Below are 24686 nucleotides of genomic sequence, written 5' to 3' on the forward strand. Positions count from 1 at the left end.
ATAAGTCTGGCTAGAGGCTTATCTATTTTGTTTATTTTCTTGAAGAACCAGCTCTTGGTTTCATTGATTTTTGCTATTGTTTTATTCTTCTCAATTTTATTTATTTCTTCTCTGATCTTTATTATGTCCCTCCTTCTGCTGACCTTAGGCCTCATCTGTTCTTCTTTTTCCAATTTCGATAATTGTGACGTTAGACCATTCATTTGAGATTGCTCTTCCTTTTTTAAATATGCTTGGATTGCTATATACTTTCCTCTTAAGACTGCTTTTGCTGTGTCCCACAGAAGTTGGGGCTTAGTGTTGTTGTTGTCATTTGTTTCCATATATTGCTGGATCTCCATTTTGATTTGGTCATTGATCCATTGATTATTTAGGAGCATGTTGTTAAGCCTCCATGTGTTTGTGAGCCTCTTTGCTTTCTTTGTACAGTTTATTTCTAGTTTTATGCCTTTGTGGTCTGAAAAGTTGGTTGGTAGGATTTCAATCTTTTGGAATTTTCTGAGGCTCTTTTTGTGGCCTAGTATGTGGTCTATTCTGGAGAATGTTCCATGTGCCCTTGAGAAGAATGTATATCCCGCTGCTTTTGGATGTAGAGTTCTATAGATGTCTATTAGGTCCATCTGCTCTACTGTGTTGTTCAGTGCTTCTGTGTCCTTACTTATTTTCTGCCCGGTGGATCTATCCTTTGGGGTGAGTGGTGTGTTGAAGTCTCCCAGAATGAATGCTTTGCAGTCTATATCCCCCTTTAGTTCTGTTAGTATTTGTTTCACATATGCTGGTGCTCCTGTGTTGGGTGCATATATATTTAGAATGGTTATATCCTCTTGTTTGACTGAGCCCTTTATCATTATGTAGTGTCCTTCTTTATCTCTTGTTACTTTCTTTGTTTTGAAGTCTATTTTGTCTGATATTAGTACTGCAACCCCTGCTTTCTTCTCACTGTTGTTTGCTTGAGATATGTTTTTCCATCCCTTGACTTTTAGTCTGTACATGTCTTTGGGTTTGAGGTGAGTTTCTTGTAAGCAGCATATAGATGGGTCTTGCTTTTTTATCCATTCTGTTACTCTGTGTCTTTTGATTGGTGCATTCAACCCATTAACATTTAGGGTGACTATTGAAAGATATGTACTTATTGCCATTGGAAGCTTTAAATTCGTGGTTACCAAAGGTTCAAGGTTAGCCTCTTTAGTATCTTACTGCCTAACTTAGCTCGCTTATTGAGCTGTTATATACACTGTCTGGAGATTCTTTTCTTCTCTCCCTTCTTGTTCCTCCTCCTCGATTCTTCATATGTTGGGTGTTTTGTGCTGTGCTCTTTCTAGGAGTGCTCCCATCTAGAGCAGTCCCTGTAAGATGTTCTGTAGAGGTGGTTTGTGGAAAGCAAATTCCCTCAGCTTTTGTTTGTCTGGGAATTGTTTAATCCCAGCGTCATATTTGAATGATACTCGTGCTGGATACAGTATCCTTGGTTCAAGGCCCTTCTGTTTAATTGTATTAAATATATCATGCCATTCTCTTCTGGCCTGTAGGGTTTCTGTTGAGAAATCTGACGTTAGCCTGATGGGTTTCCCTTTATAGGTGACCTTTTTCTCTCTAGCTGCCTTTAACACTCTTTCCTTGTCCTTGATCTTTGCCATTTTAATTATTATGTGTCTTGGTGTTGCCCTTCTTGGATCCTTTCTGTTGGGGGTTCTGTGTATTTCCGTGGTCTGTTCGATTACTTCCTCCCCCAGTTTGGGGAAGTTTTCAGCAATTACTTCTTCTAAGATACTTTCCATCTCTTTTCCTCTCTCTTCTTCTTCTGGGACCCCTATAATACGGATATTGTTCCTTTTGGATTGGTCACACAGTTCTCTTAATATTGTTTCATTCCTGGAGATCCTTTTGTCTCTCTCTATGTCAGCTTCTATGCGTTCCTGTTCTCTGATTTCAATTCCATCAATGGCCTCTTGCATTCTATCCATTCTGCTTATAAACCCTTCCAGAGTTTGTTTCATTTCTGCGATCTCCTTTCTGGCATCTGTGATCTCCTTCCGGACTTCATCCCATTTCTCTTGCATATTTCTCTGCATCTCTGTCAGCATGTTTATGATTCTTATTTTGAATTCTTTGTCAGGAAGACTGGTTAGGTCTGTCTCCTTCTCTGGTGTTGTCTCTGTGATCTTTTTCTGCCTGTAGCTTTGCCTTTTCATGGTGATAGGAATAGTCTGCAGAACTGGGACGAGTGACGGCTGGAAGGACTTCCTTTCTTGTTGGTTTGTGGCCCTCCTCTCCTGGGAGAACAGCGACCTCTAGTGGCTTGTGCTGCGCAGCTGCGTGCAGACAGGGTTTCTGCTTCCTGCCCGGCTGCTATGGAGTTAATCTCCGCTGTTGCTGTGGGCGTGGCCTGGCTCGGGCAGCTACTCCAAAATGGTGGAGTCGCGTTGGAGCAGGAGCTGCTGGGAGGCTATTTATCTCCGTAAGGGGCCTCCCTGCTCCCTGCAGCCCAGGGGTTAGGGTGCCCAGAGATTCCCGGATTCCCTACCTCTGGATTAAGTGACTTGCCCTGCCCCTTTAAGACTTCCAAAAACCACCCGCCAAAACAAAACAAGGACCATCAAAAAAAAAAAAAAAAAAAAAAGAAAAAAAAATTTTTTTAATTAAAAAAAAAAAAAAAGTTTTTAATTAAAAAAAAAAAAGGTGGTCGTTCGTTTTTCTTTATTCTCCGGTGCCAGCCGCAGGCCTCTGCTCACCGGTCTTTCTGCCCTGTTTCCCTAGTATTGGGGTCCCTATCCCTTTAAGAGTTCCAAAAAGCGCTCGCCAAAACAAAACAGCAAAAAAAGCCAAAAAAAAATGGTCGCGCGCTTTTCTTATGTCCTCCGGCGCCCGGCCTCCAGTGCCCGCTCACTGTTCTTGCTGCCCTGTTTCCCTAGTATCCAGGGCCCCCTGGGCACGCACTGTGTCTGCTCTCTGGCCCGGATGGCTGGGGCTGGGTGCTCGGCAGTCCTGGGCTCCGTCTCCCTCCCGCTCTGCCTGCTCTTCTCCCGCCGGGAGCTGGGGGGAGGGGCGCTCGGCTCCCGCGGGGCCGGGGCTTGTATCTTATCCCCTTCGCGAGGCGCTGGGTTCTCTGAGGTGCGGATGTGGTCTGGATATTGTCCTGTGTCCTCTGGTCTTTATTCTAGGAAGGGTTGTCTTTGTTATATTTTCATAGATATATGTTGTTTTGGGAGGAGATTTCCACTGCTCTACTCACGCCGCTATCTTCCGCTCCTCGACCATCTCTCATATTTATTGATCAAATGGTTGTTAACAACAATAAAATTCTGTATAGGGGACTCAATGCTCAATGCACAATCATTAATCCACCCCAAGCCTAATTTTCATCAGTCTCCAATCTTCTGAGGCATAATAAACAAGTTCTTACATGGAGAACAAATTCTTACATAGTGAATAAGTTCTTATATGGTGAACAGTACAAGGGCAGTCATCACAGAAACCTTCAGTTTTGCTCATGCATTATGAACTATAAACAGTCAGTTCAAATATGAATACTCATTTGATTTTTATACTTGATTTATATGTGGATACCACATTTCTCTCTTTATTATTATTATTTTTAATAAAATGCTGAAGTGGTAGGTAGATACAAGATAAAGGTAGAAAAACATAGTTTAGTGTTGTAAGAGAGCAAATGTAGATGATCAGGTGTGTGCCTGTAGACTATGTGTTAATCCAAGCTAGACCAGGGCAATAAAACATCCACGTATGCAGAAGATTTCTCTCAGAACGGGGGGGTGAGGTTCTAAGCCTCACCTCTGTTGATCCCCAATTTCTCACCTGATGGCCCCCCTGCGACTGTGCCTGTCTTAGGTTGTTCCTCCCTTGAGGAATCTTACCCGTCTCTGGCTAACCAGTCATCTTCCAGGGCCATACAGGGAAATGTAAAGTTGGTAAGTGAGAGAGAAGCCTTATTGTTTGAAATGGTTAGCTTTTTATTTCTTTGCATATTTATGCCCTGTACCTTCTATGCCCAGCATTTGTCTTGAGGTATCTTTACCACTTGGAAGAATTATGATACTCGGTAAATTTGATATGAGGCACGAATTCTATTTAAGGGTTGTAATTAGGAAGGAAGAAGAAAAGCTATAGAAGTAGCAGGTGGCAGAAAACATGGGAAGATTGATTATTTCTTTGACATATCTTCTTGTAGAGTAACTTCAGCATGTATAGGTTTTAAGCTACTACTTAAATTGCGCACACACATTAACATAATAGGAGTATAGTTACATAACCAAAGCATACCTGTAATTACCAGCCATCTCCAGTGAAACCAAGAAAACCAGTTAGGCACCTTAGGCATTTGTGAAAACTTATCTATGATATGGTGGATATTGTCCAACTGAACTTGAACCGTCTGAGAGAAATCAGACAAATTAAAACAACCCATTCCTGGGGAATGTTCACCTCCCTTATGTTCTTTTAACAGTAAATAGTCTGTAGTTGTAAGATTTTGGAGCACTACAACTTGCACTTCTCCAAATTCTTGGTTGAGTTCCAACAGCATAGATCCAGTCAAATTTGTTGTTTTACTGTATGCAGAGGCCAGCTTAGATATCTCCTTCTTCATTCCCATGGCAAGTCCAGGAACTGGTGGGATGAGTGCATCTACACCTGTGGCAGTGCATGGATCTTTGTTGGGGTTTTTTGATGATCATCTTCTGGCATGAGTCTTCCAGAGAGTGCTGATGTTGGACATCATCATCTTTTTATCTACCCGTTATCTATCATCTATCTATATCTATCTATCTATCTATCTATCTATCTATCTATCATCTATCTAATCTATTTCAATCCATCCATTATTTACCTATGCCTCCACTTATCATTTATCCCATTTATCCATCCACCATATAGTCATTTATGTCTCCCTCCCTCCATCCATCCATTATCTATCTATCTATCTATCATCTATCATCTGTCTAAACAAACAGAGAGATGAAGGTGTTGGAGGGGCTCATAAATAGACACAAAAGACAGCGACCAACAAAGAGAAGCTGACTTAGTGAGATGCAGAGAGGTGTAGACCAATAATCCAGGCGGATGGGAGAAGGTGGTGAGTGGGACATGGTGGGTAGGGGGTACCGTGGATGGTGGTGACATCTGAGGCCCCCTGCACTGGCTTCACCCCTGCCCATCCCCAGGCCAAGAACAATGAGGAGGGCCTGCGGCTGATGGAGGACCTGGCCCACTGCTTCCGAGACGTCCACCTCTGGTGGCTCGGGCCTTTCCACCCCGTCGTGCGGCTCATCCACCCAAAGTTCGTTGTCCCCCTGCTCCAGGCCTCAGGTATTTCTCCCAGGAGCCCCAACCCCAGCTCTTTCCTCCTTCCTCTCCAAGCCCCTCCCACTCCTGAAGAGACCAGGTTGAGCAGGGGAACGGGCAGCATTGACAGAGACCTGCTTTTAACCCTCTAGGTGACTCTGGGCAGGCCCCTGGCTTTTTCTGGTTGTCAGAGTCTCAGTGTTGAGTGGTGGAAGCTCAACACTGTTGGTCTAAGTAAAGACAGATTATCTGTTGACTGAAAAGTTCAGAGAGGATAGTCTTCAGGCATGGCTGGATCCAGGTCTTCAAACAATGCCTTTGGGAATCTGTCTTCATCCCCTAGTTTTGTGCTCCTCTGTGATGGCTTCACTCTCATGCTGGGAAAGGTGAGTCCCAGAAGCTCAGTCCCCAACGAAAAGTGAACTCATTGCCTGCAGATCCAGAAAAAGTCTCAGGATTCCCTTACAATGGCCAGGCCTGGGTCCCAGGGACCAATTCTTTATCTAACCACTTCAACTTGATTGAATCAGATTCAACTTGAGGCTGAGGGTCCTGTGCACTACTCTGGAGCAGAGGTTGGGGTTGCATAGCCTCCCTCCTAACTGGTTGGACGGAGAGTGGAGCAGGCATGGGGTGCTGATTTCAGGAGCAGCGGGTGGAGGTTGGACAGGCTGATAGCACAGATGTTGATCCGCCAGCATCCTTGTGAGGTCGGCATTCCCTGGGTGAGGAGACTGAGGCCCGGGGGCACAGTGGCTTCCCCAGGCCACACCGCATGCTGCAGCTTTTCCCCCCAGCTCTGTGCGCTCTCTGCCACCCTGGCGGCCTCTGATAGGAGGTGCTTCTAGCTGGAGGAGACCTGAGATGGGGATATGACCAGAGTGCTGTGGGGAAGCTCCTCCAGACCTCAGCTTGGTCGGCGGTATCTGGGTGGCCTGGGGGGTGGTCTAGAGGCTGGAGGGGACAAGCGTAGCTCTTCAGGGAGGGTGGAGCTCAGCGTCTGAGCGGGTAGCCTCCTCAGGTCTCTTTGAGGATAGAGGAGTCCCTGACCCCAAGTGTTTAATGTTGGGTGTAGGGTGGAGGAGGGTCCTGGAGAAGTCTAGGTCACACCTGGGCCATGTCTGCAACATTAATGGGACCTTATTTTGGTCCTATCTGGGGTCCTTCTGTGGGACACATTGAGGTCACATCAGATTGTCTCAGGCTCATGTCAGAGGATGTTGTGTCATGTCAGGACATGTTAACCTATGTTGCGGCTTTGTCAGATGTCCCAGGATGTTAGAGAGGGCTGGGGCAGACACAGTGTCCGAGGCCCCCATTAAGGTGTTTGTTGAGTGCTGGGCTGAGCTCGGGGGTTTAGGACATGCTGGACCACGTAGGGGCCGTGTCAGGTGGCGCAGGTTGTGCTGTGCCACGTGAGGGTGTGTCTGAGCCTGGAGGGTGTGTCTGCGGGCTCTGCCTTTGCTCTGCTCTGTGCTGAAGTCCGGTCTGCACCCCGCTCGCCTCCCCCTCCTTCCTGTTTCCTCTGCTCTTGGCCCCATTCCTGCTGTGCTGGGCATGGAGGGGCAGGATGCCGACCCCTGGCTGGGTGCCTCCAGACCTGCCAAAGACCCTCCCCTCCCCCTCCATGGCCCCCGATGGTTTATCTCTCATGTCAGCCACCATCGCACCCAAGGACAAGGGCTTCTATGATTTCCTGAAGCCCTGGCTGGGTGAGTACTGTGGGTGAGGGGGATTGGGGCAGCTTGGGGCCCTAGGGAAGGCGCTGCCCTTGCCCACTCCCCATGGCTGCCTCTACAGGGGACGGGCTCCTGCTGAGTGGTGGGGACAAGTGGAGCAGACACCGCCGCCTGCTGACACCCGCCTTCCACTTTGATATCTTGAAGCCTTATATGAAGATTTTCAGCAAGAGCACGGACATCATGCATGTGAGTTCTTTGGGCTCAGGGTCCCGGCTGGAGCCTTGAGAAAGGAGGAATCTTCTCAGACACATATGGTCAGGAGTCCTGGCTCTGCTGGACAGCTTTGGGGCCACTGCCTTTCCTCTCTAAGCCTCTTTCTTTCTCAACTGTAAAAAAAGGGATAATAATTATTCTGAAATGTGGTCAAGATGATGTAATAGAATCACGTTCTTGGCACATAGTAGGCACTCAGAAGGCTTTAGTTTCTATTCTCTCCCACCAAAGCTCTGTAAATTCAAGACAGTAATGATGAAAAGTACATAGTAGCTCTTTCTCTATAACATGTCACCTTAAAACTCACAGGCTTGAAAGTATTAGTGTTATTGCTCATGAGATAATTGGATTATTTGAGTTGTTCCCTCTTCTCTTGGCTGGGATCATGTGTCTATGGTCACGGCTGGGTTCGACAGATAGATCTGCTAATCCAGGCTCAGCTCTGCCACATGTTTGGGGCTCAACTAGGTGCTGTTTGGTATAGGATGGCCGTGGTGGGACAACTGGACTCCTGCATTTGTCCCCCACCCCCGAGTACGCTAGCTGGGGATCGACCGCATGGTGGGGGCTGGGCCCCAAGGAAGTGAACAAAATTGTGTAGGGCCTCTTGGAGCCCAGGTGCAGAAGGAGCGCATCATAATGTCCACTTTCTTCTGAAGCAAGTCCCATGTCCAGCTCAGATTCACGAGCTGGATAGAGAGGTTCTATCCCCTAATGGAAGAGCTGCAAAGCCCCATTGCAAAGGGTGAGGGTATAGGGTAAATGTAGCCACCGACCCCTGTAATAATGATGAAGATAATGATGAGAGCTAACAGTTATTTAGCACTTACTGTATACCAGAACTAAGGTACCAATTCCATGGCATATGTTGTCTAACTTATGAGATACAGATGATTATCTTTGCCCCATTACAGATGACGAAATGCGAAGTCAGATAGGTTAGGGAGCTGGCTCAAGTTCACACAGCTGCAAGTGAGCTAATAACCAGAGCCGGGCTTCTAATCTGGTTCATCCAACAGTAAAGCAGGTCTTAATTGTTATTGAAGATTTGACAGGTGGACCCCAGAGGAGAGCAGTGAGTTGCCCGGGGCACTCAGAGTGTAGGAGGCAGAGCCAGGACTTGAACCCAGGTCTCCTGACTCGGAACCAGGGGGTCTTCCTGACCTAAGAGGAATGGCTTTGATCCCACTGAAGGCCGGTCCCCCTTGGGGATGGGTGCCTGGGGCCGGGAGGCTGGGTGTGGGGCAGTCCCTCTTGGCGGTTGGGGTGCGGGGTAGGTCTGGAGAGGCAGCTCTCAGCCGCAGCTCTGCCCCTTCCTCCGTCCAGGCCAAGTGGAACCGCCTCATCCATGAGGGCAGCTCCCGTCTGGACATGTTTGAGCACATCAGCCTCATGACCCTGGACAGTCTGCAGAAATGCGTCTTCAGTTTTGACAGCAATTGCCAGGAGTGAGTGCTTGCCGGGGTCTGGGCACATGAGCCATGGACCCAAGGCAGTAGGTGGGGAGGGAAGACTGACGGGCAATTGGGAGGGATACCCTGGAGGAGGGGGACCAGGGCTGGACAGTGAAGGACAAAGAAAGGAAAGAGAACGAGTGTCCCTTTGTATAGATAGGAATGTTTGATAAAGGCTAGGAGGCTAGAATGAGCAAAGTGTGCCACACTGAAAAAAAGACACCTTGGAAATGAGGGTGGTAGGAGCAGGCAGGGGCTCGATCTCAAGGGGATTCAAAAGGCAGGCAACGAGATAAAAATTTTATCCTGAGGTTTCCAGGGAGGCATGGAAGGTGTTTGAGCAGATGAGAGTCAGGGTCAAAGCTGAGTTTGGACATCTGTTGAACAGATAGAGGATGCAAGGAGACCAGGGAGAAGAGGAGGCGTGAACTTGGTGGAGAAAATGGGCCTGATGTGGGAGAAACCAAGGAATAATGGGCAGGATGAGATTTTGCATAGCAGAGAGAGGAGATAAGCATGATGTCCGAGCTCTGCCCTAGGGTCTGGGACCTCAGGCAGTTCATAGAGGTGGGAGGTAGAGAGAGAAGCATGCTTGGAGGCCACCCTTTCCTGGATGGGACTTGGTCCTGGGATTCTGGCTGGGAGGTGCTCCCAGGGTTTCATGTGTGTTAGGAGCTGAGATTTGAGGCTCTCTCTGGCCTGGCTCTGCAGGCATCCCAGTGAATATATTGCTGCCATCCTGGAGCTCAGCGCCTTCGTGATCAAACGGCACAGGCAGATCTTCCTGCACATGGACTTCCTCTACTACCTCACCCCCAATGGGTGGCGCTTCCGCAAGGCTTGTGACCTGGTGCACGGATTCACAGATGCTGTCATCCAGAAGCGGCGCCGCAACCTCTTTAGTCAGGGTTCCCATGAGTCCCTCCAGGGCAAGGCTAAGGCCAAGACTTTGGACTTCATTGATGTACTCCTACTGGCCAAGGTGGGCTTCTCTGGAATCTGAATTCAAGAGGCAGAATGGACCTTGATTTCAAATGTTAGACTGAAGGACTTGGAGTTGATCGGCACTGGGGAGCCACAGAAGCTGCTTGAGGAAGGGAGGGACAGATCTGAGATAAGTTTTAGACATGACTTTGTAGAAGGCTGCCTGGAAAGAATAAACAGGAGGCAGGAGACCAGGGAGGTCTGTGGGGTGCTCTGGAGGTGCTGAGGGAAGGATCCTGCTTGGATGATAGAGCTTCAGGAACTGTCTGGTTAGGCTCAGGGGCTCTGAGAGCAGTTGTGATTTGGGTCGGGGGTGTCTTATTTTCTCTCCAGGATGAAGATGGGAAGGAATTGTCAGACGAGGACATCCGAGCTGAAGCTGACACCTTTATGTTTGAGGGTGAGGGTCCCAGTGTGGACTACAGAGGGGGCAGGGGTGTCTCCATCCCAGGGACTTGGCCCTCCCCATCCCACCCCATCTCTCCCCAACCTCTCCATCATCCCCATGTTCCCTGAGGGCCTTAATGTGAGGACGCTGTCCACCTTCTGGTGCTGAAGCAGCCCAGAGGCCCAAGCCTGTCTGCCTGCCTCTCAGGCCATGACACCACGGCCAGTGGCCTCTCCTGGGTCCTGTACAACCTTGCGAAGCACCCCGAGTACCAGGAGCGCTGCCGCCAGGAGGTGCAAGAGCTCCTGAGGGACCGTGAGCCTAAGGAGATGGCATGGTGAGTGCAGGCGGCCGTGGCCTGTTCCTGAACCCGTCGGTGGCTCTGCTGCCCAGCTGGGGAAGGGGCAAGATCTTTTTGTAGATTCATCATTACTTCTCAGTGGGAATAGGAGCAGAGCCCAGAGGCAGGGTCTGGTTCCCAGCCTTGCTATCAGGGAAATGTTTGCAGGCTTTTGCAACAGAGAGATGTGTGTCTACACTTAACTGCTCTACTAACTGGCTATGTGATTTTAATAAAATGAGTCCTCCTTTCTGAATACCACCTTTCTCCTCTGTAAATCTGGGTGGAGGACCAAGAAGCCTCCCCTACAGGGCTGCTGGAGAATTGCAACAATATATATAGAATAGATGCCACCCAGCACATACTCAGTAAATGAACTTCTTTGCTCCTTTGCTTTTCTGCCTGAAGTTGCCATATTTTCCCCAAAGGTCCCCACTCTATTTAATTTTTTATCTTTTTTTTCTAATTCCCACCTTATACTCCAGGGATTCACAAGAAATCTGTGAGGGTAAAAAAAAAAAATCATCTCTTTGTTCAGTAAACATGTCCACACTGCCCGCCATTTCCCCACTGAGCGTCCAGTATCATTCAAGTCCTACCTGGGCAAGGCTGGGGCAGAGAGGGAATGAGGGAAGGCTGGGTAGTGAGACAGCAAATATGAATGCGCCCCACTGGGTGTAGGCTGCAGACAGTGTGTTCCAGGTCATGGGGCTAGCTTGTGCAAAGGCCAGAATGGAAGCATGCAAGAGTGAGCCTGGTGTGTTGGGAGGAAGTAGAAGGGGTTGGATCCTTGTGAGGAAGTAGAGAGCTCCCAGGAGGCTGGAGCTGGTAATGGAAGCCCTTCTGGGAATGCTTTGGAAACCATGTGAAGTTTCCAAACGTGTCAATTCAGATCCTTTAGGAAGCTGGTGTTGGATAAAATATATAAGCAGGCAGGGGTGCTGCCACTAGAGGCAGTAGTGGGCCACTGTGCTCTGTCACCGGAGGGCAGCTGCCCAAAAAAGTGTGGCCTTGGCTCAAATGCTGCAGTGCAGCCTGGGGATCCCACAGCTGGAGGCTATCAGCTAGCTGCACTCTTTGCAGCTGGACTGCCAGTTTTTTTTGTTTTTTTTTTCAGGGTTTGTTGTATTTGCTGTAGTTGCTTCCTTGGGGTGTATGTGGGGGGAGGTTTCCGCCTTGCCTTCCTACTCTGTCATCTTTTTGCAGCACATCTCAGGAAGTCCTTTCTTGAAGGGAGATCCATGACTCACCCAGGAGGGCAGTGGAGAACCATGGGAGACCTTTGAGCAAGGAGGATGGGTCAGATTATGGGTATTAGAAATATCTCTCTGCAGCCTCAGGGGCAGACGGGAGGGGATGAGCTGGGGCCTGGGAATCCGGGGACAGATGCTGGGCCAAGAGCTGAAGGACGGAGAGGAGGTGTTGAACAGTATACTTTGGAGGTAATGCCCTCAATGTCAAGGCTTTGGACAACAGGGCGGTCCTGTGAGGTGGAGAAATGTTTCTGTGCTTCTCCCAACTTCAAAAGATTATGCACTTGGTAAAAAATTCAAATAGTTTAGGTAAAAATTCAAAAGGGTTTACAGTGAACATGAGCCTCTGCGTCCTTCCTCTGACCCCAGATTTGCTGAGATATAATTGACAGGTAACATTGTGTAAGTTTAAGGTGTGCAACATGGTCATTTGATATATGAATGTATTGCAAAATGACTGCAATAAGGTTAGTTAATATAGTTAACACATTTTATCACCTCACGTAAGCCTCTGTCTGATGCCAGCATCCCAACCCCATCCTTGCCTTTGATTTTGTCCTGTATCCTTCCAGACAGCATTCAGTGTATACTCACATTACTCTGTCCCCGGCCTCCCTCAACTTGCTTACTTGTTCTGTCGCGTCCTCTGTAACTGAGAGTATGTCTAGAGCACCCAGCGTGCACATTGACAATATAATGTCAAGATCTTCTAATTTTTTTCCCAAAATATAAGTTTTGCAAAATTAATTTTGTATTGCAAATTCAGTATTGGGAACAAGCCCTTTTATTTTTGTACAAAATGAAACATTATGGAGATTAGGTTCACCTGTATTGACCTCCCTGCCAGCCTAATCCCTTCTCTGTCTACTGAAGGGTTTCTAGAGACATCAATTTCACACATCCTTTCAGATCTTCCTCTTGGCATATATACATATATATATATATGTTATATATATAGAATTGTGTGTATATATATTATATATAATTTATTACAGTTTAATATAAATGAATACACACATATTTGGTCCCTTGTTCTTTTCACTCAGTAGTGTGTTTTAGAGCTCTTTCTTTCTGAGTACCGCAGAACATTGCAGTTTACTCGGCTCACTCTTTTCTTGGGGACATTTATGTGAGCATTTGCAGTTTAACAAATATTGCTGAACTGGCTTTTGGCATCTCTGTACTGATTTATCCTGCAGTGTGTGATAGGACTTGCGATCCCTAGTTCCTCCTTTTTTGATAGCTGTATAATATTCCAGCAGACAGATGTACCATCATTTGTCTAAACATTCCCCCATCCAAGGCATTTGTACAGTTTGGGGACTTCTATTATTATAAGTCTGATGTAGTGAATATCTCTGTACACTGACCTTTGCTTACACATGTGGATATCTCTCCAGGACATACTCCTAGAAGTAACACTGCTGAATCAAAGACTATTTGAGTTTGCAATTTAATAGCTCTCAGAAAATCCACTCCTACAAACTGATTCTGAGAGAGACAATTTCTTCATATTTTCACTGACAGTATAGATCATGAAACCTTAAAACTTTTGCCAATCTGATAGATGAAATCATTACTATATTATTCTAATGAACATCACTTTATGGGTAAAGTTGAGCACTTTTTCACACATTGAGCAGCCATGCATATTTCTTTTTCTGTGAAGTGTTACTGTATCATTTGTCCTTTTTACTTTGAAATTTTTTGAGTTTTTTCTATTGATTTACAACAATTTTAAATATAAGGAAAATTAGTTCTTTTTCTGGTATGCAAAAATTCTTCCCCAGATTGTTTTTTGACTTTAGTTTTGCTTTTTGTTTTATTTTTTGTAGTCATATTTATTAATTTTTTTTCTTTTATAGCTTCTGGATTTTTAAAATCATGCATTGAAGAGCCTTTCATGCTCTAAGACTAAAATGTAAAACTCTTGTTTGTTTTCTTCAAATAGGTTTATTTATTTAAAAATGCTTTATTTAAAATTTAATCTACTTAGGATTTCTCTTATTATTTTTTATATTTAATACTTTTTTTTTCCATATGAAATCTATGTCAATTTAAGTACTGAGGTAGGAATCAGTTTTTTTGTCCAAATCTAATTGTCCCAGCAGAATTTTTTTTAATTTAAAAAATTTTTTTAATTTTGTTATCATTAATCTACAATTACATGAAGAACATTATGTTTACTAGGCTCCCCCCTTCACCAAGTACCTCCCCACACCGCATTACAATCACTCTCCATCAGTGTAGAATCACTACTTGTCTTCCCTGTGTTGCACAGCCCTCCCCATGCCCCCACCCCCACATTATACATGCTAATTGTAATGCCCCCTTGCTTTTTCCCCACCCTTATCCCTCCCTTCCCACCCATCCTCCTCAGTTCCTTTCCCTTTGGTAACCGTTAGCCCATTTTTGGGTTCTATGATTCTGCTGGTGTTTTGTTCCTTCAGTTTTTCTTTGTTCTCATACTCCACATATGAGTGAAATCATTTGGTGCTTGTCTCTCTCCCTGGCTTATTTCACTGAGCATAATACCCTCTAGCTCCATCCATGTTGTTGCAAATGGTAGGATTTGTTTTCTTCTTATGGCTGGATAATATTCCATTGTGTATATGTACCACATCTTCTTTATCCATTCATCTACTGATGGACACTTAGGTTGCTTCCAATTCTTGGCTATTGTAAATAGTGCTGTGATAAACATAGGGGTGCATCTGTCTTTTTCAAACTGGAGTGCTGCGTTCTTAGGGTAAATCCCTAGAAGTGGAATTCCTGGGTCGAATGTATTTCTATTTTGAGCTTTTTGAGGAAACTCCATACTGCTTTCCACAATGGTTGAACTAATTTATGTCCCAGCAGAATTTAATGACTGTTTTGTATTTGTCTTAGGATTTTGAATAATAGTCCCTCCACAGTGAACTAAAAATATCTCTGTATGAGGGTTTATTTCTGGACTCTATTCTGTTGTATTTATTTATATACTCATAGATAGCCACCCATAAGTCTTCATTATCATGTGTTTGAAAACATTCTCATAGTTGATAAAATTTGTCCTATCTCATTATTTTGCTTTAACAATGTTTTTCTTGTATTCTTATTTTTCCATTGAAAATTTATGATTGGGTTGGCTAGTTTGAAATATACTCTTGAAAATTTTAATTAATTAGGGTTTTGGACCTCCAGCACCAAGGATGGAGTTAACCGTGGTCCTCAATTCATGACTAATGTCATCATTTCTCCATGCAATACTCATTCCGATTCATCCCAGCTCTCCACTTACTTCAACAATATGATCTAGGCAGCTTGATCCTTTTACTTGAATAATGTCTTGTTTTGGGTGGGCGCATTTTAAAGTCACAGGTATGTGTTACAGATCTCAGACAGGCTCTTATTTTTTTCAGAAATGTAGCACTATGCCTTTATTAGACACCCATGGTTCTGTGTAGATTTAGATTACTGCTTTGAACTATCATATAACACTTTCCTCTTCAATCCCAACAGCCCAGTCCCTGGGCTGCTTCCATCTCATCACTGCAATGAACATCTCTGTGCATGCATCTTTGTTTACCTGTCTGAGAATCTCTCTGGGATTCATACCTAGGAGCCAGCTTGCTGGGTCATGAATCCCACATCGTTTTTCTTGACTGTGTTGACTCCTCATGTAGTAGCCCCTGTCCACACCTCCCCTATTAGTGCATGAAGTCTCTCTAATCACACCTCAGTCTCTCCTAGCATAGTGTTAATACTTGCCTTGAGCAGATGTGAAGTAACACCTCATTGCTATATAATTTCCATTTCCCTGATAACCAGTGACTTTGAGCATCTCTCCATATTTTAAATCTCTGTGTTTGAGCTTTCACGAATTTCTAGATCATGCCTTTTGCCTACTCTTCTCTTGAGTCACCTGTCATCTCTCTTGCTGGTTTGCAGGAATTCTTTGTACATTCAAGATACGGTTCTTGATCTATGTATTTATTGCAGGTATGTTCTGCGAATCTCTTCTCTGACTGTGAATTTGGCCTGTGGTGTCTTTTATTAAAAGGAAATCCTTAATGCTGTGTGTATTTATCCATTCTGTTTGTCTTCCAGTTTGTGCTTGCTTTCACAAAGATGTCTCCTACATTATCTTCCTTTAACTTTATGGTTTTACACTTCACATATAAAAGGAGACACCGCCCTGTATATGGAGTAGATGAAGATCTAGTTCTTTTTGTTTCCATGACACCAGTTGTCAGAGTACCTTCTACCAAACTATCCATCCATTGCCCAGAGGTTTGTGGGCCTCCTTTACCAGATACTATGTTTTCACCTATTCCTGTGCCTGTCTCTGAACTCTGTATTCTGTCCCATGGGTCTGTTTTCCTGTTCTTGCAATAACACCACACTGATGTAGAAAAAATTATTGCACTTGGTAATAGGTCTCAGCATCCGGTAGACTAAATTATCTTTCTTTGATCTTTTATGTTTAAATTAGCCTAGCTCTTGATGAACTTAATTCTTTCAAATTGAAAAAGATTACCAAATTCCAAAAAAAAGAAGAAAAACCCAGCGAGATTTTTATTGCATTACATTGAATATACTGATTAATTTAGGGAGATTTGACACCTTCAGAATAACAGGTTATCCCACCTGAGAGTGTGGAGTGGAACTTACTCATTTGAATAACCTTAAAAGTCCATTATAGAGTTCTTTTTACCTAATTATGTGTTTAAAAGTTTTTTGTGCAAACATATTCTCACTTTTAGGGATACCCTCTGAGGGTGATGTTTTGCTCAGAAATGCTTCTGAATATTCCGAAAGGCTGTTTTCTTTGAGATTTTGATTTCCTAATGCTTAAGTCTCTGGTTCATCTTTGGCAGCAGGGGGGAGCCTAGTAATCGTTGGGGGGTTCCTTAGGGACGACCTGGCCCAGTTGCCCTTCCTGACCATGTGCATCAAGGAGAGTCTGCGCCTGCACCCCCCCGTCACGGGCGTCTCCCGCCGCTGTACCCAGGACCTTGTGCTCCCAGACAGCAGAGTCATCCCCAAAGGTGCCCAGGAGGACAGGGTGGGGTGGGGGGTGGTCCCATTAGGGGACCTCCCCCTGACCGCCCCCTCCTCCACCGCAGGAAATGTTTGTATCATTAGCATCTTTGGGATTCATCACAACCCGTCAGTCTGGCCGGACCCTGAGGTGAAGTACCCCGCCACCCCCTTCTCAGTCCCTGGAGCCCGGTGAGGGAGCGGGGTCCTGCCTGGACCTCCACTGTAGCCACACCCGTCTTTTCTAGGGGTGTCTGGCTGTCCCGAGACACCCCACGCAGCAGCTCTGCCTCTCTCCTCCCCCAGGTATACAATCCCTACCGCTTCGACCCAGAAACCACGCAGAAGAGGTCATCTCTGGCTTTTATTCCCTTCTCGGCGGGGCCCAGGTGAGGCGAGGGTGGTGGTGGAATTAAGGGGTCATGCGAGCCCACGTGGGGGTCCCAGGCCCCGTAAGTCCCCCTCTTTATGCGCGGGTCCCGGGTCAGGATCCAGACGCAGTGGGGCGGGGATGAGGTTCCGGGGCGCAGTCAGAGCCCCCACTCCCCTCCGCAGGAACTGTATCGGGCAGACGTTTGCCATGGCCGAGATGAAGGTGGCCCTGGCGCTCACGCTGCTGCGCTTCCGCGTCCTGCCGGATGACCAGGAGCCGCGCAGGAAGCCAGAGCTGGTCCTGCGCGCGGAGGGCGGACTGTGGCTGCGGGTGGAGCCGCTGAGCGGGGGCGCGCGCTGATGCCCTCTGCCCGGCCTGTGTGGGTCAGTGTGACCCTAAACACTCCTCAGTCTGCGGATTCCCAGGAATAAAACTGTGCTGTCACATCCGCTCTAGCCTATCCCAGAGCCAGCAGGAATGCTTGCGACCTGCATGGGGTCAGGGGGTGGGCGGGCTGGTGTCTCTGAGCCTCAGCAGCTGACCACAAGCCCCCCACGCTGACCTGAGGTCTCCCGGAGACCAACATGGATTTCATCCTGTTGGCAATAGGGAGCCGTGGGAGGTGTCTGGGCTGGAGAGGGACCAGGGCTAAGGACGGACTTAAGGGGCACATTTGAGGCTCTGAGTCACACTCTAGCCACCCTGACCTCCGTTCCAATCTTGTAATATACCCAGTGTTCTCTCACCCCCGAGTCCTTCACTGTTTCTCTGGTTACTGTGTCACTGTGTGGACTTAAACATAAGCCTGGTTGCTTTATAGTTTGTGTTTGCTCATTGCGCTAACGGTATCAACTCTATTGTCTGCTGTTCTTGGTTTTCACCCATAAGGTCAGCATTTTTGTGTGCCTGGTTATCTTGGGCATTGGCTATCATCTTTGAAATACCATTTTTAGACTTTGAAGAGGGCAGCTTTCTGTGAGGAGGGATCCGTGGTTAAGGATCACGTTAAGGTTGAAAGCTTCTTGTGTCCCGGGCTACTGAGGCAGCTTAAATTCAAGCTGCAGTTCAAGCCCTCTCACCCTGAGGGCTGTAGCATTTTTGAGGCCTCCACTTAGATGAGGAGGGTCTTCTTACCATTTCTGTCCTTGTATCACTCTAGTCCTTGATTTTTCTCCCTCCACCGTGAGGCCATCAAAACACAGCTTCACATTTTCCTGACTTGAAAAATATCTCTGGGGCAAAAAATATCACTCTCGTGCATTTTATCTGCAGGTCTCTTTTTCCATTTGAGTGGTATGTTTGTAATTCTCTACTGTCTTTTCAGGTCATTTATTTATTTAAGAAATTGCAAAAGTAGCTTTGAGGATTGTTTTCAATAAGCTGGAAGTTTAATCCAAATAATAGCTTGACATTAATGGAAACAAGAAGTTTCAATTGGGATTTTCAATAGTCGCAATCCAGTTACTACTCCACCAATATTTTGATGCATTAAGGGTGATAATTGCCTTAAGTGTATAGATTTCCAGACCACAAAAGCCCACATCACGGTAAAAAATCATCCAGCAATCCTAGACTTCAGGCTGAATGGAGGGAACAGGTAGTCTTGGGCATTTACTGCCCTGGGGATGCTGTGAGTGTGTGCACAACTTAGGAAGAAGGATATACATCAGAAGTGTGGGTAGTCAACAATGTTTTGGTCACGGACTGTGTAGATATTGCTTTTGTGTATCCTGATACCCAGTTTAGCTTTCTTAGAATCCCTAATTTTTGGCTGGCTGAAATACAGATTATATTCAAAAGCTTTTCTTGAAGCTAGGTTGGTTAAATGACTGTACCCTGTTTTATATGGAAAAATCCAAATTACATGGCAGGTCTGGAAACCTTCCTGAAGAGAAACCAGGACACCCTGGTTGCCCAGCCTTCCACCTGCTTCCTCTGTGTTGCTTATGATATTGACCTGGTAGTTGGAGCTCCATCTCGGATCATGAGGGGAAGACAGTTCTCTAGGAAAGGCGGGGCAGACAGCTAAAGGTGGTCAGGGTGAGAGGTCCCTGGACCCACCGCACCCTGGGCTTGTACCACCAAGGTCGCAACCCCGGTTTGCTATTAACTAGCTGTCTGACTCGAGGAAACTCCTTCTCTCTCTATACCTGAATTCCTCTACCATATAGTGGTAGTTAGCTTACTGCACTGTTGGGGAGACTGACTTAGCAAGCATGGGCAACGGTTACTGAGTCACTAACTGTTAAACTTCAGTATGCAGTGGTGTTCACCTTCTCTTTTCTTTTTGCATCATATTCTAAAAGCTTGAAAGTCATAGCAGTGAAATGTAAGTTTTGGGAAATGTGGCCTTGTAGGGAAAATTCCATGGCCAGGATCCTCACCTGATCCTAATGTACTCACCCACTGTGCACTTGTAATGATGTAATACTTGGCCTGCTGCACAGGTATGCTTGCACACTTGTTGGCAATAAGCCATTATTATCTGTGTTACTGTATAAAGAGCTCCACTCAGTGTTCAGCACAGAGCCTGAAGCAGAGGCAGGGATGGAGATGGACTTGCTGGATGCAGGTGTGACTCTAGTGCTCAACCTGCCATCACAAGGATAAAGCTTGGTAGAAGTCTTTTTACTCTCCCCCAATATTCTTTTGTCATTATTAGGTCTCCTTGAATCAAAAGCAAACTTGCCCAGAGCTGGGATCCCCCTTGGCTTGCAGGTACATTTTGGCATAGTTGACAGGATTCACTGCAGACAGAACAATGGAATAAGCTGCCCTCATAGGAGGGGTGCTACAATGGGCTGTCCCTACAAATAGGGAAATACTGGAGGAACCTCTTATGGATGATGAGATACTTTGGTATCCTCCAATGGACATGTGGTCCAAAGTGGCTCTCCTCCTAGAGGAGTGGGCCCCTCCCCAGGACTGGGGGGAGGTGGAGGTGTTACCTGAGGCAGTGCTGGAGGCGCTCTACAAAATAGAGAAGTCCTTAAAGAAACAGGCTGCCCACATGATGGCAGGAGCTGTGGGGTGGCCATTTCTCATAGTATTAAGAAAGGCCATAAAGGAGAAGGATGTACTCCTGTGAGAAACATGAGAAGAGGCAGCATGAGGACGCAAGCTGTGAGGTGCTGTGGAGGAGGTAAAAGATTTGTTGAAGATTGAGATGGTGTCACTCAAAGTGCTGTAGAGAAGATGAAGGATGCAGTGCTGACTGAGATGGAGGTGCTCTGTGGGGCAGTGAGAGATTTGCCATCAGCTCCAGAAGTGGTGGGGGGTAAACAGCAGGAAAATGGGGAGGTAGAGGTGGTACTGGAGGCACCAACCCCTCCGCTATTGAAATCCTGCCTGGTAGTAGTAATGAAAATAAAGATGTAGCAACTACAGTTTCCTCCAGGAGAGGTGCAGTCAGTCCCCTCCCCAGGTCATACAGCACATTATGTTCCACCCCTATACACAGGAAGAGCTGGTGGATTTGGGTTCCCAGTTTTGGCAGAAACTCCTGGGGTCCATATCAGCCTGGCGCCTGTGCCTTTGGGATGCAGGCGTGGATGGGATTATTCTGTCCTAGTCAGAAATGGGAAAGCTGGCTTCCCTGACAATTCATCCTGCCTTGCAGCAATGATTACAAAATGCGTACCAGACCCCAGGCAAGCCCTTTCTTCTCAAGTGGCTTATGGCCACACTGTGCACTGTATGGTCCATTCAGGGTGATTTATGATTATCTTTGGCTAGATGGCAGATGTAAGCTGAGCTCCAACAGGCATTACGGGAGTTGGGCATGAAAAATGCCATTTATAACTCAGTAAATCATGACCTGGATGAAGAGCAGTTTATAGCAGGGATGAGGGATATGGTGCTATAAAAGTCTCCCCTGTCCTTCTTTGGGCCCCTAGAGTCCATTCCTGCCCATCACATAGGGAATCCCATATATGTGGTTATCTGTACTCTGTGATATTTGGGGGAGGCTTAAGCAATGATGGCACAGAAGGGATTGTGGTCTGCTACTCGGAGGAAGACTTTAAAGAGCCCTGTGAAAATCACAAGGACCCAGATGTGGATTGATTTGACAAAGGCGGGAGCAGACAGAGAGAAATTGGATGGGAAGTCAAATAGAATCTTACTGGTGCTGTGGCAACAAATGAAGCCAGAGCATCAGTTTCAGCCACTGAGGACCGAGAAGCAGAGGCCAGAGACAAAGCCACAAGTCCAGCCTGTGCGTTGCGAGACTTCCTGCTGGAGAGTGAGCTGGCCTCACCTGAACCTGCAGAGGAGGATGGCTAGGCTATACAGTTTGACTGGGGAGGAGGTAGAAGCACCCACCTTGGGAACCAGGTGGGGACCAGAGACCACACATTGAAATATTACTTCTTTGGTCCCCAGTGACTGTACATGTCCTGGCTCTGGTAGACACAGGAGCTAGATGCTCACTGATTGATGGCAACCCTGAGCATTTTCCTGGAATTCCCACTTTTATAGATGGATATGGGGGTAAAGCTATCAGAGTGAAATGAGCCCAAATCTCTTTGGGAACAGAGCGTTTAATACTTTGTATGAAGTTACGCTTCTGATTTTCTTACAGACAAATGTGGCATTGTTATAGGAGTTTTTGGGTCTTTTAGGCTACTGGAGGGTGTTTATTCCACACTTGGCACAATTCTGAAGCCCTTATACCATTTGGTATGAAAGGGCATCAGGTGAGACTGGCATGAAACATGTGCATTTGCCTTTGATGCTGCAAAGCTGGCAATTGAGGCTGTGCAGGCCTTGAGTGTGATAGACCCATCAAGGCCCTGTGAGCTGGATGTCCATGTGACTGAAGATAGTGACGGCTGGGGTCTCTGGCAGCGGCTTGAACGAACTCACCAACATAATGGATTCTGGTCACAACTCTGGAAAGGAGCAGAGACCACTTTCTGTTGGCATCCCCAGGAGATGATGAAGCAGATGAATTTTCCCAAATACGTTGGCTAGAAGGAAAGCCTGCCTCTGATATGGTGCAGTAGTTAAGTCAATATCTATTACATGTGGAGAAGACAATGTGGGTTGTAGCCTATTAGTGGGGCCTACCTTTAACCTTTGAAGAAGTCAGCAAAGCCAGGCAGGAGTGCACTGTGTGCTCTAAAAGGGACTCACACGGAGCCCCACAGCAATCTGGGATGAGAGCTAGCACACATTGCTGTTTCCTATACACCTGAAAGTACAAACCAAGGAGGAATTGTTGAAGCCAGGGTTTGGCCACCAAAATAATATCATGGTGCCAGCACTAACTGCAATAAACCCTGAAGCCTCCTGTGGGTAAAACTGTAACATTTCCAGAATATCTCGCCTGGCTTTAGTATATCTGCATATCAATAGGCGTTCAGAGGTGGAGAGAAGTATGCCTTCGGTGCATTTGCTTCATTCCTCAGGGGTGGAGAAGTTCATCTCCATATCAATGGGCCAAGGATGGCTTATCTCTGCTGGAGAGGGGAGGGGAGGGCCGGTTTTGCTGCTGCTTGAGCTGGAAAGAGAGGTCTTGGACTGGAGTTTGTAAGCAATAAACAGATTTTAAACTTTATTTCTCCCTTTGACTGATTTCGGTTTTTAGAGGTATTTTGCCCCGGGATTTCCTCTCCCTGGACTTACATCTCCGTTCAATGGATGTGGTGTTGGACAGTCCGACACATGGACCAGCGATGGCTGGCTCTCCTTGCACCCTGGGGACAAGGTCTGGGAGATGGCTTCCTGGGTGTTCCTGGAGTGATGGCAGAGTGGCCCCCAGATGATGGTAGTGTACCCTAAATGGCCGGAAGCTGTCAAGGCTCACGCAGGTCTTGGGACTAGCATCAGCTGAGAGCTGCCACCCCGCCCAGGCTGACGGGTTCAGGGAGAACCTCTTCCTGGAATCCTGGAAGAGGATTCGCTGGAGCTGAAGTGGAGGTGGGCTTTGGCAGAGGACAGACGCCATGTCCCCAGTGCCCTCTGACCGCCTTGCAGGCGTGTCTCACTGACCCCAAAGCCATTTCCTTATTTGACTCTGAGAGGCTGTGGGTAGGTGGCCAACGACTTCTGCTGCAGCCCATCATTGGCCTGGGTCAGTATCAGCTCCATGCACCCCTGCAGAAGGGGGTTCACCCAGCCCCTCTGCACTGGGAGGCCCCCTTGCCCATTGGCTGAGCAGACACCCAAGTGCGGGGGGGAGGCTCTGCCTCTCCCCTGGTGGGCTCCTCTGCTCCTTCTGAGCGGTATTCTTGGGGTCCCCCCATTGGTCAGTACCATTGCCATTCCACAGGGGTGGTTTCTGTTGACTGCCCCATCTGAGGGTCCCCACCCGCCCACCCCCAGCTCTCTCTGGGTGGTGGGTGTGACAGGTCTGGCACCACCCACAACAATCCCATTCAAGGGAGGTTGATGCCAACTACTGCGGGTCTTGCCTGAAGCTGTCCTTGAGGCTTGTTTTTCCAAAACCAGCTCCTTTGTTCTCCTGGTACCTCTGCCAGGGAGGTGGCAGCCCCAGATTACAGGTCTTGCCCTTGATGTGCCCTCAGAGGCTGGTGTGTCTCCTCATTTTTATTACGGTAAGTAAAATGCAGCAACCACTTTCAGTTTGAATGCCAGGCCAGATTTCACTGCTGCTGTGGGTCTCCAGCAGAGCTGGTTTCTGCTTCCCTTACAGGCAGACACTGAGTGAAATTGCCTCACTCTCTGTTTATCGGCACATTGGGGAAAGGAAACAAGCAAGTTTTAGGCACTTGGTTGCTCCCACCCTGTGCTCGGTCTTTATAGTCCAGACATGACTTGCAGAGGATGTGAAATGATCTTTATTAAATGCTCACTCCTTCAAGGATTCAAGTTTCTGCTCAAAGGTCACCTCCACAGGGAGGCCCTCCCTGATTGCCCTGTCCAAAACAGCCCCTTGGTGAGTTTCTAGTATGTCTTGCTCCATTAATTTCCTTCATTGCTGCCACCCTCTGAGTTGGTATTATTTCTTGTTGGCTTCCCCCATCAGACTTGAACACCATGATCTAGAGACATTGCAGAGGGGCAGGAGGTTCTAGGGGTGGTGCACCTCACCCCACTGAAGGCTTTAGGACCAGGCATCTGAATTCCTATTCTATATTTATTGTGCACTTGGCACCCCACAGGCACCTTTACTTGGCCCCTAAAGTGCACCACCTGCAAATAAACAGCTGAGGATCCAGTGTCCACATTCCTGACAGCACTGTAGCCTTCCACCCCACACCCTCCATCTGGGCTGGTTTCCAAGTGGGGAGGATGTCAGCAGCCCTGTGGAAATTGGCTGGCCTAGCTTGGGCCCCTGCCAGTCTCCTTTATTTCAGGCCCCAGGGCAAAGACTTCCCAGGAGAACGGAACAAGCTGCTCCTGCGGTTGTGTGGACAAACTGCTCCTGACAGAAGGTGCCAGGCTGGGGGCCGGGTGCTGGGGGTCCTGTCTCTGGTGGGAACGGATGCTGTCCAAGGTAGGGGTGGCTCCAGGGGTCAGCTGACCTGGGAGATGAGGGGCAACCGGGGGTAACTCTCTCTCTGTCTCTCCCTCTCTCTTCTTCTCCTGCTAGAATTCCCTGGAGCCCCCTCCCCCTCTGAGCCCCCGTGTGCCCACCCCTGAGCCCTCCC

General features: G+C 47.2%; 1 protein-coding gene across 6 annotated transcripts in view; it reads left to right on the top strand.

Moving 5' to 3' along the window:
- The window catches only part of LOC118917569 (cytochrome P450 4F2-like), a 90853-nt gene that overhangs the window by 50515 nt on the left and 15652 nt on the right, over positions 1–24686 (top strand). Inside the window, exons 4-14 of one of the 6 annotated variants that reach the window (XM_036895521.2) lie at positions 5181–5325; positions 6960–7013; positions 7102–7229; positions 8583–8704; positions 9422–9692; positions 10028–10094; positions 10290–10419; positions 16572–16705; positions 16784–16848; positions 17004–17086; positions 17253–17889. The exons of 2 other annotated variants lie outside the window; for them this stretch is intronic. In XM_036895521.2, coding sequence (XP_036751416.2) covers positions 5181–5325; positions 6960–7013; positions 7102–7229; positions 8583–8704; positions 9422–9692; positions 10028–10094; positions 10290–10419; positions 16572–16705; positions 16784–16848; positions 17004–17086; positions 17253–17430 — 1377 coding nt within the window. In that variant the 3' untranslated portion in view covers positions 17431–17889. Of the gene's footprint in view, positions 1–5180; positions 5326–6959; positions 7014–7101; positions 7230–8582; positions 8705–9421; positions 9693–10027; positions 10095–10289; positions 10420–16571; positions 16706–16783; positions 16849–17003; positions 17087–17252; positions 17890–24312; positions 24585–24686 lie in introns of those variants that run through there. 3 more of the 6 variants (XM_057490049.1, XM_057490052.1, XM_057490051.1) reach the window with 3 other exon arrangements.

Source organism: Manis pentadactyla, chromosome 12 (assembly GCF_030020395.1).
Source record: "Manis pentadactyla isolate mManPen7 chromosome 12, mManPen7.hap1, whole genome shotgun sequence".
In the NCBI taxonomy this organism is placed as follows: Eukaryota; Metazoa; Chordata; class Mammalia; order Pholidota; family Manidae; genus Manis; species Manis pentadactyla.